At 47.8% G+C, this 16,672-nt stretch overlaps 1 protein-coding gene and 1 long non-coding RNA gene across 3 annotated transcripts in view; one reads left to right on the forward strand and one right to left on the reverse strand.

The window, feature by feature from the left end:
- CDADC1 (cytidine and dCMP deaminase domain containing 1) overlaps positions 1-10,626 on the reverse strand; it is a 44,627-nt gene extending 34,001 nt beyond the window's left edge. Inside the window, exon 1 of one of the 2 annotated variants that reach the window (XM_073546107.1) lies at positions 10,596-10,626. Coding sequence is in view for 1 of the 2 variants with exons in the window: in XM_073546106.1 (XP_073402207.1) it covers positions 10,323-10,389 (67 nt within the window). In the remaining variant the exon portion in view is untranslated. Of the gene's footprint in view, positions 1-10,322; positions 10,461-10,595 lie in introns of those variants that run through there. The other variant, XM_073546106.1, reaches the window with a different exon arrangement.
- LOC141049557 (uncharacterized) overlaps positions 10,409-16,672 on the forward strand; it is a 69,398-nt gene continuing 63,134 nt past the window's right edge. The window contains exons 1-2 of the long non-coding RNA XR_012220389.1: positions 10,409-10,474; positions 10,715-10,806. This is a non-coding gene — a long non-coding RNA (uncharacterized lncRNA). The remainder of the gene's footprint in view (positions 10,475-10,714; positions 10,807-16,672) is intronic.

Consider the following 16,672-nt stretch of genomic DNA (forward strand, 5'->3'; position numbering starts at 1 on the left):
CTATTGATAGAGCATGAAGATCACCTACTCTTCTAGCTGATACTAAAGCCACTAGTGTAGCAGTTTTCAATGAGAGGCACTTCACTGATGCTGAATCTATGGGTTCAAACGGGGCCTGAGTAAAGGCATCCAAGACCAGAGTAAGGTCCCATGCCGGAAGCCGAGGAATATGCACCGGTTCTGATCGTTGACAGGCTGAAACAAAACGGGTCACCCATCTATTTGCTGCCACGTTATAGTTAAATAGGGCTCCTAAGGCCGATATATGGACTTTAAGAGTATTCACTGAGAGGCCCAATTCTCTGCCTCTTTGAAGAAACTCTAAGATGGCCGTAATGGGTGGTTCACCGGCTAGCGCTGCTGGGTGAAAGGTCAGGAATTTCCTCCACACCTTGGCGTATATCTTTGTTGTAGATTCTTTTCTACTTTGTAGCAGGGTAATAATTAGGTTTTTCGAAAAGCCTTTCTGCTTTAATAGTTCCCTTTCAAATTCCAGGCCGCTAGGTGTAGTGCTTTGACCTGTGGATGGTAGCAGGGTCCCTTCGAGAGAAGATCCTGGTGCAGCGGCAGGATCCACGGGTCGGTTATTGACATGGCTCTCAGCCAGGAAAACCACGGCCTCTTGGGCCAAAACGGGGCTATCAAGATGACCCTCGCCCTCTCTTGTCTTATTTTCTTGACTACTGTTGGCAGCAGAACCATTGGAGGGAAGGCATAGGCTAGCTGGAATGTCCAGGGTGCTTGGAGGGCATCTAGAATGTCTGGGTTGTCTGACCTGTAGAGCGAAGCAAACCTTTTTACACGTCTGTTGGCTCTGGTCGCGAACAGGTCTATCTCTGGTCTGCCCCATTCTGAAGCTATCGTCTCGAAGACGTGCCTGCTGAGGACCCACTCGCCCTGATATAGGCCCCGTCGACTGAGATAGTCTGCTTGAGAGTTGTCCACTCCTCTTATGTGGAGTGCCGACAAGGAGGGAAGATGTACCTCGGCCACCTCTAGGATCTTTTCCGCGATAGACATCAACGGTCCCGATCGCGTACCTCCTTGTCGGTTTATATAGGCCACTGCGGTGGTATTGTCTGTCTGGACCCTCACGTGGGTTCCTCTTAACTGCGGGAGAAATTGAGACATCGCATAGTAAATTGCTTTTAGCTCCTTTACATTAGAGGAGGTTTCTATTTCATGTTTACGCCACCGGCCTTGTATCATGTGCTCCTCCAGGTGGGCCCCCCAACCTAAGGGGCTAGCATCCGTGGTGAGCACCTTGGAGGGAGTTACCCACCATTGCACTCCCTTTGACAAATTGGTAGGATTCAACCACCACTCTAGGGAATTAACCACTTCCGGCGATAGGGACATCTTCCCTTCCAACCGTCCCTGCAGTCTGTTTCCTGCAGAATAGCCCATTGTAGCTTTCTGGAGTGGAATTGAGCCCATTGCACCGCCGGGATGCACGATATCAGGGATCCCAGCAAGGACATACCCTGTCTCAATGATATTAAGGGTCTTCCTATAGTATCTTGTATCTTATTGATTATAGCCACCGCTTTAGCGTCTGGTAGAAAGCATTTTTGGCTTACAGAGTCTACTTGCAGGCCTAGGAACCTCTGACAGGTCACTGGTTCTAGCCTGGACTTCTCCCAGTTAATTAGCCAGCCCAGTGTTTGTAAGGATGAGATAATCTGAGCCATTCTTGTTTCACACTGAGAAACAGAATTCCCCACTACTAGTAGGTCGTCCAAGTAAGGGATCACTAGGGTGTCATTCAGTCTTACATACGACATCACCTCCAGCATCAATTTGGTAAATACCCGAGGAGCCATGGATAGCCCGAATGGCAGTGCCGCAAACTGGAAATGCTGAATCCGACCCTTGAACCAGACCGCTACCCGCAGGAACTTCTGGTGCTCTCGGAATATGGGGAGATGGTAATAGGCATCCTTTAGATCCAAGACTGCTATATAACACCTGGGAAACAAAAGTTTTATTGCAGAATTTATTGACTCCATCTTAAACGGCCTCAGCCTCAAGAAGGTATTAAGCTTCTTTAAATTTATTATAGTCCTGAAAGAGCCATCTGGTTTTGGGATTAAAAATAGAGGAGAATAAAATCCCATTCCTCTTTCGTCCCCTGAGACCTCTATCAGGACCTGTTTAGTTAGCAGTACTGCAATCTCCATCTCTAGTGCTTCCTGCTGTATCTGGGATTTCATGGAAGTCAATAGGAAGAGGTTCGGTGGATGCCGAACGAATTCTAGTTTTAGGCCCGATGAGACGATATCAATGGCCCATGGGTTTGATGTTACCTTCCCCCATTGGTGGCTGAATTTCAGTAGTCTGCCACCTACCGGTGTACTGGTATTAGCGGAACCTGTCTCCTCTGAAGGGACGTTTTCCGAATAGATTGCCCCTTTGTTTGGGGTCCTTATTTCCCCAGCGATCCTGAGGTTTAAAGTCTTTCTTTTTGCCAAACGGCGGTTTTCTGTAGGCCCTCCTATTAAAGGGAATATACGGGTTAGGAAAACCTTTCTTTCTCTCCCCCGCTTTTGTTAAGATCTCGTCCAGTTCCGTACCAAATAAGTACTTACCCTGGCAGGGTATAGCACACAGTCTAGTTTTTGTTTGTGTGTCTCCTTTCCACCCCTTCAACCATAAGGCCCGCCGGCCTGCATTGGTTAGTCCTGCTGCTCTAGCGGATAAACGGAGAGAGTCCGCTGAGGAATCGGAGAGGAAGGCAGCTGCTCCCTTAATGAGGGGCATAGAGGACAGGAGTTTACTCCTGGCCACTCCATTCTTAATATTGTCCTCTAGGTCATTCAGCCACACCAACATTGACCTTGCCGTGCACGTGGCTGCTATTGCGGGCTTAAAAGCTGCGGTACATGCTTCCCAGGATCGTTTAAGGAGTGTATCGGTCTTACGATCTAATGAGTTAGCCAACATTCCTGAATCCTCTACCGGCAGGGAGGATCTACGAGAGGTAGAGGTCACTGCCGCATCCACCTTGGGGGCTCTCGACCAAGCCGTCAATTCCTCGTCATCAAAAGGATATTTACGCTTTGACGTTAAGGGGAGGAAGGTTCTCTGCCCCTGTTTCTCCCACTCCCTTTTTACTAGCTCCTTTATAGCTGGGACCACTGGGAATGCTCGGACCTTTTTACGGGAAATGCCTGCAAACATTATGTCTTGCGGAGTCTTGGGTTCCCTACTCTCTGGTAGCCCCATGGTATTCCGGACCGACTTAACCAAGTTACTGACGCTGTCTGTAGGGAAACACGTCTGCTCCTCATCCTCTGAGGAAGGGTATTCCTGGGATCTATCAGAGTCTAGATCCCCGGTTTCTGCCGATGAGTTTGACGCCGGCGAAGCTCCCCCTCTTGGTGAACCTATTTCTCTCACGGAGGAGTGACCTCCCAGACTCCTGGAGCTGCCTAAGGCCCGTAGCTCTTCTCTAATTATCGCTCGGATATCTTCCTTCTTCCACGAGGATTCCTCCTGTAAGGCCTCCTCAACACACGACTGGCATAATCTTTTAGGGTGGCTGTCTGGGAGGGGCTGAGAACATAAGGCACACTCTCTATTTTTCGCCTTCTCCGTTCTTTTGGCCTAAAAAAGGGGGGGGGGGGTGCGGACCAGAAACAAGCGAACATTAGTTATTTATTCTGACTAAAAACACTCACCCGTGAGTGTCGTCAGTAACTACCGGCTGCGGGGTCCGCGACTCAGGCTTAGGCGAGGGACGGTTTTTTCTCTTTACGTTTTTTCTCCAAGGGCTCGTCTTGTCTGGAAGGTCCACTAGATTCCTTCCTGGAGCTGCCACTTCTTCTGGTGCTACTACTTCTCCTTGTAGTACCGCTTTGTCTGCTGCCATGTGGGGATTCCACTGGCTGATTTAACGGGAGCGAAGCTGGGTCATCTATGGATGACATGACTGCGCATTGGCGCTATGCTTGTGGCTTCTTTTTATAGGTTTTTTTTTCCTCTCATCTGCGCATGCGCGGGCGTTTCCCCGCGATCGCCGCCTCCTGTGTTGACCCCGGAAGTTGTCCTACCACTTCCGGGTCGCCTTTGCCTGAGAGCGCCGCAGGAAGCGGTTATGCAGCGGCCGCCGGACAGTGACCCCTATGCACCCGGCCGCCCCCCTTGCGCAGGTATGATCTCCGTAGCGCTGCCTGGCACAGCGCTCAGGCCCTTCCGCTTTTCTCCCGGGAAGGGCGCGCGGCCCCCATCCCTGATACCTCCTGGTACTTGCAATGCGCTCCCCTCAGGCTCTTCTGCTTTGTCCCGGGCCCACCGCCATCCCGGATATCTCATGGGATATGTAATGCGCTTCTCGCCCCTTCCTGGGGGGGGGGGGGGTATTATGCACTGTCCCCTTAGTGAGCCTTGGCACTTTTCTTACCTCCGGCCTCACCTGCATTACCAGCTCTGGGGGGGGGGGGGAATTCGCCTCTCCGCCCGACGCTGCCTCCAGTCCTGGGTCCCCTGCTGCTCATATTATGCATGCAGGCGGCTACCAGACCAGGTGTCCTCTTCTGCGGGTTCCTTTCCAGGAACAGGAAACCAAACTGAGGGAGCGAGGGGGACCGCCCCATTTATCTCTCTGTAGGTTTCCTGTTCCGGGGGCGGATCTCCTCTTTCAGTGGGTGCTGTCGTGGCGAAGAGGAAAAAAAAAATTAAAGCTGAGGTTTCCAAAGCTTGTTCTAGCATACAGTCTGAAAATTACCAGCACCCAGATGAGATGCCATCCATTTTTTTTCCTGACTCATACAACCCACCTTGACTTATAGTGTACTTTTCTTACCAATATAAATGTACTTTCAAATAATTTTATATAAAATGTGCTGCTGACAGAAATAAAGGATTAGGGTATGTGCACACGCTGCGGATCCGCAGCGGTTTTGGCTCTGCGGGTCTGCATCAGATTCTGCTGCATTGTACAGTACCTTTATTTCCTATGGAAAAAAAAAAAGCGCAGTGCACATGCTGCGGATTTTTCCGGCCGGTTTTGCTGCGGGTTACAATCCGAAGCATGTCAAATTCTTTGTGCGGTTTCCGCTGCGGTTTCACACCTTATCTATTATGAGGTGTGAAACCGCAGGGCAAAACCGCAGGCTAATCCGCAGATAAACCGCAGGACTTTTGTCCTGTGGATTTTCCAAGAAAATCTGCACAACCAAAACACTACGTGTGCACATACCCTTAGTGCCTCCAACGAAGTTGTAACTTGTGACCGGTTCAGACTATGTATTAGTGTGTATGGTCTTTTTCACTCCACTTGAGGGTGCTGACTGTATTAAACAGCCGTCACCCTGCTTTAGTTGACGAAATCGTAGTTGACTTTGATCCCGGCCGTTGTGGCAGACATAACATACCACAATACATAAGTATAACACTGTATTAAATATTAAGATGATGCATTTTCCTTAGTGGGACTAAAAAAAAAACAGAAAGCAAATGCATATTTTTACTAATGTTTACAAATATAAAGAAAAAGCTAAACAAAAACATTTTTAACAAATTAAAATTAATTTACCCGTGTCATAAAAAAAAGACAAAGAAAATGTAATAAAAGTACATTTAATTGGAATTACTTAATCTGTAACAACCTGAACAATAATAATAGCAAGTTATTCTACCAGCACAGGGAATGTCAAAAATAAACGTTGCGGCCTGCAGAAGAACGAGCCCTCAGACGCTACGCTGAGGAAGAAAAACAAACCATGGATTTCGGAAAGCAAAAATAATAAGACAAATAAGATATGAAGAGGTGAATGCTCTTCTGTTGCTGTGCTCCTGCCAGGGGTAAAGATCTGCAGGAGAAGCAGCGCTGGTGTTAGGAGGGCACAACGCACCTTCTGCTTCCTCACCTGTCCATGAAACATGCGGATGGGGGAACAAGAAAAAAAAAACCTGAAATGTGTGAATGCAGCCTTATACTGTGACCTGAGAACCGTCTCTCAGCGTCAGGACATATCATACACAGGCTGTAGCGGCGTGCAGAGGCTGCCAGAGACGCCCGTATAGTCCCCACGTGGCACATCAGCATCATGTTGGGACATGGGACAGCGACTGCACAGTCACCCAGCCTAGTTTAATGCTGCAACGGGCCACCAGTCTCAACAGGGTCAGACATATCAATGGTGCAACCGCACAGGGGCCCAAGAGATAAGGAGGCCACTTCCAATTCCAAAGCGTTATCATAGAATCATAATGTTAGAGCTGGAAGGCAACTCCAGCCTCTGTTTGAAGACTTCCATTGAAGGATAACTCACCACCTCTCATGGCCGCCTGTTCCACTTATTGATCACCCTCACGGTCAAAAGTCTTTTTCTAATATCTAATCCTCCCTTTGAGTTCCATTCCATTACTTTTTGTGTTTACATGTGATAAAGAGAATAATGATGACCCCTCTACACTGTGACAGCCTTTCAAATATTTAAAGACAGCTATTAAGTCTCCTCTTAGCCTTCTATTTTGCAAGCTAAACATTCCCAGATCCTTTAACTGTAACTCGTAGGACATACTTTGCAGTCCGCTCACCATCCTGGTAGCTCTTCCCTGAATTTGCTCCAGATTTTCATTGTCTTTTTTAAAACATGGTGCCCAGAACTGGACACAGTATTCTAGATGAGGCCTGACCAAGGAGGAGTAGAGGAAGGTAATTACTGATCTAGACTTTATGCTTCTCTTAATATATCCTAGAACTGTTTGCATTTTTTGCTGCTGCATCACACTGTTGACTCATATTCAGTCTGTGATCTATTAGTATATCTAAGTATTTTTCACACGGGCTGTTGCTTAGTTCTATTCCTCCCATTCTGTAGATGTAATTTTCATTTTTCTTTCCCAGATGTAGAATCTCGTATTTATCCCTGTTAAATACCATTCTGTTAGCTGCTGCCCATTGTTCAAGATTATCTAGATCCTTCTGAATCCCTTCTCTGTCTTCTCTAGTGTTATCTATCACTTCTAGCTTTGCAACGTCTGCAAATTTGATTACCGTATATACTCGAATATAAGCCGAGATTTTCAGCCCATTTTTTTGGGCTGAAAGTCACCCTCTCGGCTTATATTCGAGTCATATACACCAGGGGGTCGGAGGGGGAGGGGGGGCGGTTATTCTTACCCGTCCTGGCGCTGTCTCTGCAGCCCCCAGCTTCTCCGCGATCTCCCTTCCTTCCTTCAGTGGTCACATGGTACCGCTCATTAAACTCATGAATATGCGCATATTCATGAGTTTTAATGAGCGGTACCACGTGACGGCTGAAGGCAGGAAGGGAGATCGCGAAGAAGCTGGGGGCTGAAGAGACAGCGCCAGGACGAGTAAGTATAGCGATACTCACCTGTCCTGCGTCCTTGGCTGCTTGCTGCTGTCTGGCATGTCATCTGTCGATGACGTTCAGACAGCAGAGGGCGCGGTGACGTGGTTACTGCGCGCCACGCCCCCTGCAGTCTGAACGTCACTGACAGATGACGTGCCAGACAGCAGCAAGCAGCCATGGACGCAGGACAGGTGAGTATCTCAGGTGCCAGCAGTGACACCGGCACCTGGCCCCCAGCGACGGAGAGGTGAGTATGTCATTTTTTTTATTTTTAAATGCAGCAGCAGCAGAGGCAGCACATGGGGCCATAATCTATGGAGCATCTTATGGGGGCATCATATGGGGGAATAATCTATGGAGCATCTTATGGGGGCAGCATATGGGGGAATAATCTATGAAGCATCTTATGGGAGCATAATCTATGGGGCATTTTATGGGGGCAGCATATGGGGGAATAATCTATGGGCATCTTATGGGGGTAGCATATGGGGGAATAATCTATGGGGCATCTTATGGGGGCAGCATTTGGGGGAATAATCTATGGGGCAGCATATGGGGGAATAATCTATGGAGCATCTTATGGGGGCAGTATATGGGGAATAATCTATGGAGCATCTTATAGGGGCAGTATATGGGGAATAATCTATGGAGCATCTTATGGGGGCAGCATATAGGGGAATAATCTATGGGGCATCTTATGGGGGCAGCATATGGGGGAATAATCTATGGGGCATCTTATTGGGCAGCATATGGGGGAATAATCTATGGGGCATGTTATGGGGGCAGCATATGGGGGTATAATCTATGGAGAATCTTATGGGGCAGCATATGGGGGAATAATCTATGAAGCATCTTATGGGGGCAGCATATGGGGGCATAATCTATGGAATATCTTATGGGGCCATAACCTTTATGGAGCAGCATATGGGGCATCTTATGGAGCCATTATTAACCTTTGTGCAGCATTATATGGGGTGTATTTTGTATGGAGCATCTTATGGAGCGATCATGAACTGTATGTGGGGCTACTGATTCAATATGGATATTCAAAAACATTTAACCTACTGATGTCTCAATTAATTTTACTTTTATTGGTATCTATTTTTATTTTTTAAATTCACCAGTAGCTGCTGCATTTTCCACCCTAGGCTTATACTCGAGTCAAAAAGTTTTCCCAGTTTTTTTGTGGCAAAATTAGGGGGGGGGGGGTCGGCTTATACTCGGGTCGGCTTATACTTGAGTATATACAGTAGTTTACCTTTATTTCCCTTAACTAGATCTTTTGGTACCCCACTGGAAACACTTTTCCAATTGGATGTGCAACCATTTATTACCACTCCGTGAATACAATCACTGAGCCAGTTATGAACCCACTTAATTTTATCAAATGCTTTGCTGAAGTCAAGATATAGTATATCTACCGCATTTCCCTGATCCACCCAGTCAGTGATTCCATCATAGAAGGAAATTAGATCAGCCTGGCATGACTTGTTTGCTACAAAACCATGCTGCCGCTGCTTAATTACTGTATTCGTATCCAAGTACTTACATACATGCTGTTTAATAATTTGTTCACAGATCTTTCGTGGTATAGAAGTAAAGCTCTCTGGCCTGTAATTTCCTGGCTCCATCTTCTTGCCTTTTTTGAAGATAGAGACAACATTTGCCCTTCTACAATCTTCTGGGACTTCCCCTGTTCTCCGGGATTTTTCAAAGATTCTGGCTAGTGGTTCTGCAATTTCCTCTGCTCTCTCTTTCAGTACCCCATTATGATAGGCTATTGGTCAAAAAAAGGCCCATATATTGTTCTTGCACAGCGACCCTTGTCTATCTGTGTCCGCCAGTGTGTTTCAGTGTCAATGAAACAGCACACTTAGGGTACCGTTACACCTAGCGATGCACCAGCGATCCAGACTAGCGATATGACGCGGTCAGGATCGCTGGTGAATCGCTAGGTGGTCGCTAGTGAGCTGCCACACAGGCAGATCTCACCAGCGACATCGCTGGGGACGGGGATCGCTACTTACCTGTCAGACGCGGTGATCCTGACGTCCTCCCGCCCGGCTCCACGCGTCGCTCGTCGGCGCCGAAGGAAGCCCAGCAGGAAGTGGCCGACGAGGAATGGTCCAGGAGCTTCTCGCGCAATCAGCGATAACCAGCGGGGGAGCCGGTCGGAGGTAAGTATCACATGCAGCGATATCGCTAGCAATATCGCTATAACGTCACAAAATCGGTGACTTTACAGCGATATTGCAGTGTGTAACGGGGGCTTTAGGCTGTACTCATACAATGCAGTCATGATCCTTTTTCTCTGCAAATAACATTGGCCAGGAGAGAGGTGAGCCCTTCCCTGTGTGGACGCAGGCTTAAATGTTGGTGTGTGGTTGGGGGAATACAAGTACAACTTGGGGGCCGACTCTAACTATAAATTATAAAGTAAAAAAAAGTAACAAAAAATCCCCAAAAATTAAGGAAAACAAACACACCTGAATAATAGTAAGAATTCTGCTTCTTTCCAGGGGTTGTCCAACATAATGTAATATCGCCAGTGGCTCGGACTGACTACAAATAACAAAACAGATCATACTCCCTCCCCACCATCATCCTCTCCATGGTCTGAAAGTGATGACACCGTTCATAGCACCGCCGTGATCAGTGATTAGCTGCAGCACACCAGACAAGGCGCCTGGAACATTGCATCACAGGATGACCGCTGCGGCCGATCACAGGCAGCAGCAGTCCTGTGGATGGTGCACCGCGCTGTCATTACTTTCGGTGCTGATGCAGAACATTTTCAGCACTTGGGGCCCCCACTATGTACTTTGCTCAGGGCCACAGCCTTACACCGGCCCTGACCAAAAGATGTAAGTGAGCAATTGACATTTGCTGTGTTGTTGTCTGCAGGGACGCCATGGAGAAGACAGCCAGGATCCTGTCAGGCTGTACACAGGCTCCATGGCTGCTGTCCTGCAGTGCGGGCACAGGTCACACACTCACCTTGCATGCTGTCAGTCTGTGTCCCGGTGGAGGAGCAGGTGCTAGCGGGCTGCGGGCTCCTGTACATGGGGGAGCCGGGTGTCCTGCTCTCCGCTACACGTCTGCATTACCGGCAGGATAAGCAGGCTGGCGGCGCTCCTACTACATGACAGGTAAGAGAAGCCACACAGGTCACTGGGCTCCTCAGCCAGTGACAGCGGCCATCGTCTCGGAGACCAAACACACAAACAGTAACATTGCAAACTGTAGTCTACGCCAAAATGGCCGCCATACCTCTGCGTCGTCGCGACTTGTCCGGCCTGTGTAGTTTTTCCTCTGTCGTTTGTGACTGGAATCTGAGTGGATTCAGTTTTGAACTGTAATTTATTTTATATTTATTTATTTCTATGTAGGTGAGAAAACATCAGAGCAGAAGCTGCAGCTGGAAAGTGAGAGGCAGAGATACAATTGTGGTCAGGAAAATAAGAGATAAAAGCTCCATGAGGTGCGTATTGGGGCTCAGTCACACATTTGATGATTTTTTTTGTGCTCCAAGTGTCATTTTTTATTTTTTTTTTATGTGGAGAAATTAAAAAGAAAGCTTCCCCGCCGTCTTCATTCTGACAGTCCATGAAAATCAGACCACACTCAGATGTTATCCAAGCGCGATGCGACTTACACGGCCTTGGATCTAAATCAGACATGTGAATGAGCCCTTAGCAGCTATACTGCATTATGGAATTCTCCACCGGAATCTGTTGCCAAAACCAACTGTGCAGGCATAGATCTAGAGGAAAAAGTGGCGCCAGTATATTGAAAATGGTATCTGATCTGCAGGCCGGGTGTTATAGGGAAGGAGCTGATCACAGCCTGTAACGTTATGTAGAAAAAGTTCCAGTAAAACTTGTATTTTAATCATTGAAATTCTGGAGATTGTGTATATACAGAGGCGTATCTAGGCTTCCTGGCACCCGGGGCAAGAATTTGGTTCAGCGCCCCCACCCCCCAAGCACACATGCGACTTGCACACTTAGCCATGTACCCACGAGCCGCTCTCCCTAATGCTCTCAATGTTCAGTAAAAAACTGAAAGCAGGAAGAGAAGCTCGTTGTCAAGTATGAAAATCGCACATGAGTGAAGTGTCCATGTGATGACTACTGCAACCTGCAGAGCTGAATCCTGACATTGCAGCTTCTGAATTCTCACAACGAATGCACTGCACACTTTTAGGATTCTCCCTTGCCGATGTACAGTCATGTCAGCACAAGTATGTGATTTGTATACTTCTGGCCACATTCCGACTAGACGTGCCCGGCCTCGCTCCGTTCACTTTCATTGAGTGAGGCCACACGTGTCTAGTCAGCATGTGACCGTATGTATGTAAATTACCAGCACGAGAGAATCCTAACGGCGTTCAGTGAGCACTGTGAGAATTCAGAAGTCTGCAGTCACATAGAATGACAGCAGACTCAGCGCAAACCTGGACAACCCCTGTAATGTTCCTAACAAATAAACACATGAGAATAAGTCAGTAGCACAAATAACATTTACATCCAAGTACCTTATAGATGACGTCGTCTCTGCAGTCAGTCACCTTTTCTTCTAGACCCCATGATGAGTTTTCTCATCCACATCTCATCTCTGCAGACTTCCATCTTCTCCGGTCTTCTGCAGCAAATCTCCACACGATCCCCTTAAAGATAGAAGTGTCATTATAATGCCCCTAAATAAAAATGTCTGCAATATACTGTCACCTCACACTATTCCCCTCCCTCCTCTAACATCCCTCTGTTCACCATACTGTCTCATCATATATTTACCCCCTCACTCTCTATACTGTCTGCTCACACATACCCCTGACTCCCTATACTGTGTACACATACATTAACCCGTTCGCTCCCCATACTGTCTGCACCCAACCCCCATACTGTTTCCTCACACATACTCTGTGTCCTCAAATCTCCCCACACACATTAAATCCCCCCATCCCCACTCCAAATCCCTCACACACTTTAAGTAACCCCCATCCACACTCCAAATCCCTCAGACACATTAAATACCCCCCATCCACACTCCAAATCCCTCACACACATTAAATAACCCCCCATCCCCACTCCCAAATCCCCCACACACATTATGTACCCCTCACTCCAAATCCTCCACACATTAACCCCATCCCACTCATTAACCCCCATCCCCACTCCAAATCCCCCACATTAAATAACCCCCATCCCCACTCCCAAATCCCCCCACACATTAGGTACCCCCCACTCCAAATCCCCCACATATTAACCCCATCCCTACTCATTAACCCCCCCAAACAATAACCCCCATCCCCACTCATTAATTCCATCCCCACTCATTAACCCCCCGTCCCTTCTCCCAAATCCCCCACACATTATGTACCCCCCACTCCAAATCCCCCACACATTAACCCCCATCCCCACTCATTAACCCCCCACACATTAATTCCATCCCCACTTATTAACCCTCCACAAATTAATTCCATCCCCACTCAATAACCCCCATCCCCACTCATTAACCCCCCACTCAATAACCCCCATCCCCACTCATTAACCCCCCACTCAATAACCCCCATCCCCACTCATTAACCTGCCACACATTAACCCCCATCCCCACTCATTAACCCCCATCCCCACTCATTAACCCCCCACTCAATAACCCCCATCCCCACTCATTAACCCCCACACACATTAACCCCATCCCCACTCATTAACCCCCCACTCAATAACCCCCATCCCCACTCATTAACCCCCCACACACATTAACCCCCATCACCACTCATTAACCCCCCCACTCAATAACCCCCATCCCCACTCATTAACCCCCCACACACATTAACCCCCACTCAATAACCCCCATCCCCACTCATTAACCTGCCACACATTAACCCCCATCCCCACTCATTAACCCCCACTCAATAACCTCCATCCCCACTCATTAACCCCCCACACACATTAACCCCCATCCCCACTCATTAACCCCCCACTCAATAACCCCCATCCCCACTCATTAACCCCCCACACACATTAACCCCCAACTCAATAACCCCCACCCCCACTCATTAACCTGCCACACATTAACCCCCCACTCAATAACCCCCATCCCCACTCATTAACCTGCCACACATTAACCCCCATCCCCACTCATTAACCCCCCACACACATTAACCCCCATCCCCACTCATTAACCCCCCACACACATTAACCCCCATCCCCACTCATTAACCTGCCACACATTAACCCCCATCCCCACTCATTAACCCCCCACACACATTAACCCCCATCCCCACTCAATAACCCCCATCCCCACTCATTAACCCCCCACTCAATAACCCCCATCCCCACTCATTAACCTGCCACACATTAACCCCCATCCCCACTCATTAACCCCCCACACACATTAACCCCCATCCCCACTCATTAACCCCCATCCCCACTCATTAACCCCCCACACACATTAACCCCCATCCCCACTCATTAACCCCCCACACACATTATCCCCAATCCCCACTCATTAACCCCCCACACACATTAACCCCCATCCCCACTCATTAACCCCCCACTCACATTAACCCCCCCACACATTAACCCCATCCCCACTCTTTAACCCCCCCACACAGTAACCCCCATCCCCACTTATTAACCCCACTACACATTAACCCCATCTCCACTCATTAACCCCCCCACACATTAATCCCCATACCCACATTAACCTCATATCCACTCATTAACCCCCCCCACGCATTAACCCCATCCCCACTCATTAACCCCCATCGCCACACATTAACACCCCCCATCTTCAGTGGTTTCTTCAGCTCCACAGTGGAGCACACTTACCACCAGCGCTGAGCGTTCACTCTGGGCGCCGGGGAGTGACGTCAGCAGCGTGATCACATGACATGTCACGCTGCTGACGTCGCTCTGGCCCGGCGGTCAGAGCTGCAATTGTACTGGCGTCTATACAGACGCCAGTACAATTGTTCCCTGGGAGCCGGCACGCGCACCTTCTCTGCGGCAGCTGACAGCTTGACAGCTGACACAGAGAGCCGGCGACTCCCAGGCCAGGGGGGCGGCAGAACGCATCCGCCAGGGAGGACACTGGACCGCTGCATTAGGCGGCCCGGACTGCGCCCCCTGCCGGCTGCGCCCGGGGCAACTGCCCCGGTTGCCCCCCCCTAGATACGCCCCTGTGTATATAAGTCCATTGGGCGGTCCTACTGATGACTGACCGTCTTGCCTGTATGACTGCATTAAGAGATAGCTGTCAATCACTAGTAGGACCGCCCACCGGACTCCTATTTATACAAAGACCAGGGATTTCAATTAATCAAATACAAGTTAGGCCGGTTTCACACGTCAGTGTCTCCGGTACGTGTGGTGACAGTTTTCTCACGAACCGGAGACACTGACACACGTAGACTTATTCAAATGAATGGGTCTGTGCACATGTCAGTGTGTTTTCACGAACCACGTGTCCATGTACAAAGCACGCTGACATGTCCGTTTTTAAGTGACAGCATGGATCACACGGACCCATTCAAGTCAATGGGTCCGTGTAAAAACGTACCGCACACGGATGGCGTCCATGTGCATTTTAAAAGTCATAGGGTTAACATTGAAACAAATTGTTTCAACACACGGACACGCACCCATGGACAGCACACGGATCACACACGGAAAGCACACGAATGTGGCAAATTGACACATGGACACGGATTTCTCCGGTACTGTTTTTTCCGGTACCGGAAATATCAGGATGTGTGAAACCAGCCTTATAGTGAATCTTTTCCCACAAAGCGATCTATCATACTACTCAGCGCCTCCTTCTCTATACAAGGCGGTCCACAGATTGGAAGGCATGGGCAACCTGACAGGTTCTCTGTAACATAAAATATAGCAAATCTATCACTGGTCATTTTATTTATAATTTTTCTAAAGATGTTTCAGCTGTAAAATGGGCAAGGTTTATGCATACGTTGCTGGTTAGGGGGTCAGACTTCCCTAGAATTTCCATTTTCCTATAAATATTCCCAGTATATTGCCCTCGGGTTACATTCACAAATCCATTTTCATTTTTACAGCCATAAAAAATAGCCATTTTTTCCCACCTTTCGTCCTTTTTTTGCCTATTTTTTCCCTTCATTCATTTCTTAAAACTGAAGAAGGGAAACTGTATTTTTTTCCATAGACTCATAGTAATTGATCAGAAAAAAAAAGGGAAAAACTGATGTTTTTTCTTTTATCCATTCCATTTTATAACAAATTCCTATATATTTGAATGGACGAGCTTGATATGTCAGAAAACGGATGAGAATAGGACCTGAATCAGTTAAAAAGAATGTATGATTTGTTCCATTATAGTCTATGGGTCATTTGTGGTCCTCGTAGTGATGGATGAGCCCGTGGATGTTCGGGTTTGGCCGAACATCTAAAAGAAAGTTTGGTTTGGGTACCAGAATGTTACCCGGAACCCATTCAGTTATAAAAATGCACACACAAACAGCCGAGAGAGACACCGGGGAGTGATGGATGGGTGAAAAAACAAAGTATGAGAGGGAGAGGATTTGCACACAACCAAAAACCTAGCAACAGTCTTAGATAAATCCACCAAACGCCTTCTCAAACAATACTCCACCAACTCCTGAACCACGCAGTAAAGAAGCTAACTCTGGCATTTCCTGATTGCCAGAGTCCAGTTTATATAGGAGAAGGGAGTAGCCAACAGTGAACAGATGAGAGCCTTAAAGCAGGAAAGCTTCCAGGAGCTCTCAACTGAGTATATTAACCAATGGACTGCTAAAAGAAATCTGCACCATTTAACATTAAGGTGAAGTGCTTCTAGTCAATGCAGGAGTAGGAGAAATCAGAGGGCATGGTCTTCTGGCTCCTCTCGGTCACGGCGATCCCATGACAGTTGCAGTGGTAATGGCTGTAGGGTTGATATCATCTGTTTTATGGCTGCTGACATCAAGCACACAAGTTAGCAATGAAGAGGCGTCTATAAAACATCCTTTATTACAAACCCCATAGTAAGATTGTGAAAAAGACACAGCCAGAATTAAATCCTTTATTTGAAAGAAAGACACAAACTCCTTTATTTGAAATAAAAATAAAAAAACACAGTTATAGTGACCTCCTTACGCCTAATCCATTGAAGCCCTTGTCACCTGTAAAATAACAAAAATAATAAACAACCATATCCCTCACCTGTCCGAAGTGAAGATTACCCATACTGTCCCACGCCATAATCCATCTCTGCGATAACTGGTTTGCAACCTGAATGGTGCCATGATGTGCAACCATCCTAGCTGAAAACCAGGACACAATGAGGTGCTGCGAGCGCAGCTT

The sequence above is a fragment of the Dendrobates tinctorius genome, unplaced genomic scaffold, assembly GCF_039654945.1.
Source record: "Dendrobates tinctorius isolate UK_male_01 unplaced genomic scaffold, ASM3965494v1 ptg000145l, whole genome shotgun sequence".
In the NCBI taxonomy this organism is placed as follows: domain Eukaryota; kingdom Metazoa; phylum Chordata; class Amphibia; order Anura; family Dendrobatidae; genus Dendrobates; species Dendrobates tinctorius.